Below are 4137 nucleotides of genomic sequence, written 5' to 3' on the forward strand. Positions count from 1 at the left end.
ACCACAGGGCTAATGTCAGTGCGGGACCACAGGGCTAATGTCAGTGCGGGTCCACAGGGCTAATGTCAGTGCGGGTCCACAGGGCTAATGTCAGTGCGGGTCCACAGGGTTAATGTCAGTGTGGGTCCACAGGGCTAATGTCAGTGTGGGTCCACAGGGCTAATGTCAGTGTGGGTCCACAGGGCTAATGTCAGTGTGGTCCACAGGGCTAATGTCAGTGTGGTCCCCAGGGCTAATGTCAGTGTGGGTAAGTCATCCATTGTCCCCAGGGCTAATGTCAGTGTGGGTCCCCAGGGCTAATGTCAGTGTAGGTAAGTCATCCATTGTCCCCAGGGCTAATGTCAGTGTGGGTCCTCAGTGGTGTCAGAGGCTGACCTTGGGAATGCCACGTGTCTGACTGACTATGTGCCACATAGTTCAAACTGTCCAAGAGCCAAGAGAGTAGGCAGGCTATTGTGAGATGGAATCGCTGAGGAAAGCTCTATCAGTGTTATTTGACCAATGTGAATAGCCATAGCTCATTACAACATTCTCTCTGCATCCCACACGTGGATTAAAGTGTGTGTAGCTGTAGCGTCAAGAGAAACCATGACGACTGTACAACTCAAACACACCCTCACACACTGCCCCCATACAACCTCGAAGCCATCCTCCAGACTCCCAAAAAGTACAGCAGGAGTTGTGTAGGGCCCCGAGATGCCCAGCTCCATCTTTCTCTGAGGTAAAGTGGAGTCAAGGTAAACTGAGATTGATTCTCCCGGGTCAGAATCGATTTTTGGCTGGATCAGCACTCTCACGGCCCACTGACGGAGATGATTAATAACACACATACACATTTCATTACCCTTTGCACACAGATGGCCCGTCAGGTTTAAGGTTGATGGAGGATAACACTGCTGTGCTTCGCCACGTCATATACTGTAGACCAATTAGACCTAACCACCCACTCTCTGCATCCTTCACATATCCTTCCATCGCTGCTGATGCCATTCATCACTATAGACCTGTTAATGATTCTTGCAAAGGCTAAAAGAGTATTACCGTGGTCTTGATTGATTCACATAGCTCTGCCAACAGTAAGTACTGTTCTTCGATGTTAGAGTGTGGTTTGGTTAGTTGGTGTAGACATTGACAACCCTGAGGTATACGAAGCGTTTTTTATTCATTTATCCACAATAAAACAAGCAAACGTTTAAAAAAAAATAGTTACAATTGAAAACATTGAAGAAATCAACGTACTGAATATGAATGTACATCTTTAAACAAAAGAGAGATGTTTCACCTTGAAAAGTACCACATATTTAAATAATATTAACAAGTATGATGACAGTTTGAACATGATCTACTTATATATTCCCGGGCAATTTTTTCTTCTCAATTTCCATTACTTCTTTGCCGTAACAAAGAAAATGATTGATTTTAATACTGACATTGAGTAAATGGACCTATAAAGACACAGAGAAATATGCTTACAAATGAGCTTACTGTACATCAACAAAAAGCAAGAAAGATTATACACTGATATCTCAACCACTGCTACACCAACGTCAGCCCCGTAAGAGAAAGAAACATGGACACATCTCTAAAATATCTACATCCTGATAGATGGCTGTCTTTATTTGAATAACCAGCCCCCTCTTTAAACAAAAGGGCTAGTATTTTAGTTACTCAACGGTAGACGGTATAGAACAAGATCGGTTTAACAAAAGTCTACAATAATGCAGAGTTGTAATTGGTTTAAATCCACAACGACCTGGGGTAGCTATTGAGTGACAGCTAATCTGGGTACGCTAAGCACTTGACTATTAGAGTTGGATCAAATTCATCAAGCATAACTAACGCCACCCCTTTGGGGTCCTCTGTAGGACACTAGCACAGTGGACAGTGAGTGGCCTGCGTGCCTGCCTGCAAGGCCCCAAGCCCTGGACTGCTACCAACCATGCAAAACTGAACAGAGTGACAGATAAAATCATGCAAAGCAGTTGGATTGTTTTCTTCCCCCGGAACCGACACAGTTTTGGAACCAGAGAGTTGACAGGATATCACAGCAGGGTCCTTCCCATTCAGAAAGGTCTTCGAGTTTCCTTTTTCTTCTCTCCTTTCCTCCAATAAAAATCGAAATTCCAGTTGTTTCCATGTTCGTGGGAATCAAGTCAAGATCTTGTTGTTGTTGATTTTTTTAATTTCCAAACTAGAACTTTCCCGGGTGAACCCCAGCCGAGCACTTGAGGAGAAGTGGGCCTGTCCCTTCGATGACATCGCCGTGTGGCTGTAATTTGATTGGATGGCAGCTGCCAATGGGTCCCAGAGCGGGAGGGTCCCACATAAAATGTCATAGATTTCATTATGAAGTGGAAAAATATAGGACATTGTCATAACGAGTGGTGTGGGTTTGTTGTCTGCACAAGGGTGTGTATCCCCGATGCTGTAGCCCAACAAAGGGTTAATAGTCATCGTAAGTGTTGAGGTCAGTGAAGTATGAATTGGTGTAAGTCTTCCCGGCTAACTGGGGGTTGAAGTACTTATTTCTTTCCTCCAGAATCAGGTTGTTCTTATTGGAAACCTGTGAAGGACAGAGAGAGAATGAAGAATAGAAAGAGAAAGAGGGAGAGGAAGAGGAAGAGGAAAAGAGGGAGGGGATGAGGAAGAGGAAGACGATGAGGAAGAGGGAGAGGAAGAGTATGAGGAAGATGATGATGAAGAGGAAAAGAGGATGAGGAAGAGGATGAGACATAGAGAGAGAGAGGAGAGAGAGAGAGTCAGTGTCAACTGTATTGAAACGCCATGGTATAATTAAACAATAAGGCCCGAGGGGGTGTGGTACATGGCCAATATACCACGGCTAAGGGCTGTTCTTAGGCACAACGCAAAGCGGCCACATACCACAAACCCCAGAGCTGCCTTATTGCTATTATAAACTGGTAACCAACGTAATTAGAACAGTAAAAATACATGTTTGTCATACCTGTGGTATACGGTCTGATATACCACGGCTGTCAGCCAGTCAGCATTTTGGGCTCGAACCACCCAGTTTATTATGATGATTCAGTCTAAATGGCTAATGAAAGCTGAAGCTAAAGGGAATGTATCCAACAGGAAAATAATCCTTGGAGCAACAACATAACAATCAGCTGGAGGTCACTGCATGAATGAAGCATAACATCTCAAAGAACAATGACAATAACAACAGGCTGGCAACAATGATAACCACTGAGGAAGTACAGTGTGTTATGGTGAGAAACCATAGTCTACTGATCTCATCTCTAATGTCTCCACATCAGCCTGTGAGCGATTAATCGAGTCAGGAAATAAGGGAGCGTCACAGCGTATCTCTATTCTGCCCTTCTCTATGGTTCTGTGAAGATCCCATACGGTTCTGTGAGTTCAGAACTCTGAGCTCAGTACAACCTCAGCAGGTTGTTTAAATGATGTGCGTCCCTCTGTCTCATCAACTTGGCTATGAAGTGTAAGGCTGTGACGATACAAACTCTTTGGTCCTTTAAAAATCTGCTGTATGTGAAATGTTGTGTGCTATAGCTTGGAAAAGAAATACATGTGACTCGAGGTGAAAATATAATGATGTTTCTTTCCAACATTAGGGCTGTTTTCCTAAAGAAGTTAGATCCGCTTTGTGTTTTGTTTAAATGCCAAGCTAGTAACGAGTATCGCGATACTGGTATCATCCCGGTCCTAGATAAGTCTATTCTGAAAGTCCCTGGAGGCGGAATAATTCAGCAGTTGATGATGCTGCGTCTTGTTCTTGATTGATGGATCCGTATATGAATTCACGGGAGATGTGAACGATGAGCACATATAATATTACTCTGTCCCCATTACATTTACATGACTTGCATTGAGTGACCGACAAACATAACTCAATGTCCAAATAATGTGTTATTAGTTGAGTCTAAAAAGTCAATTTCCATGTCTAAAATGGAATAAACTACCCATTTTTTGTTCACCTTTATTTCTTAAAAGTCTAAATCAGTCTAAAACTGTAATATCTAATATCTCTTAGTGGCCCCATGGCTGTTTTTAGTGCAGTCCAACAAAAGATGTTGAACAGTTGGGTGGCATTAGAGATAGAGAGAGAAATCAGACAGCTACGGAGAAAATGAAATGAGTTTACAACAAGTT

The 4137-nt window shown here is 43.1% G+C and overlaps 1 protein-coding gene across 3 annotated transcripts in view; it reads right to left on the reverse strand.

Annotated features, from left to right (window-relative positions):
- Positions 1-1143: 1143 nt before the first annotated feature.
- The window catches only part of LOC106590611 (semaphorin-5A), a 350252-nt gene continuing 347258 nt past the window's right edge, over positions 1144-4137 (reverse strand). For all 3 annotated transcript variants that reach the window (XR_006762699.1, XM_045710702.1, XM_045710701.1), the window contains one exon: positions 1144-2563. Coding sequence is in view for 2 of the 3 variants with exons in the window: in XM_045710702.1 (XP_045566658.1) it covers positions 2444-2563 (120 nt within the window). In the remaining variant the exon portion in view is untranslated. The remainder of the gene's footprint in view (positions 2564-4137) is intronic.

This window comes from Salmo salar, chromosome ssa29 (assembly GCF_905237065.1).
Source record: "Salmo salar chromosome ssa29, Ssal_v3.1, whole genome shotgun sequence".
Taxonomy (NCBI): Eukaryota; Metazoa; Chordata; class Actinopteri; order Salmoniformes; family Salmonidae; genus Salmo; species Salmo salar.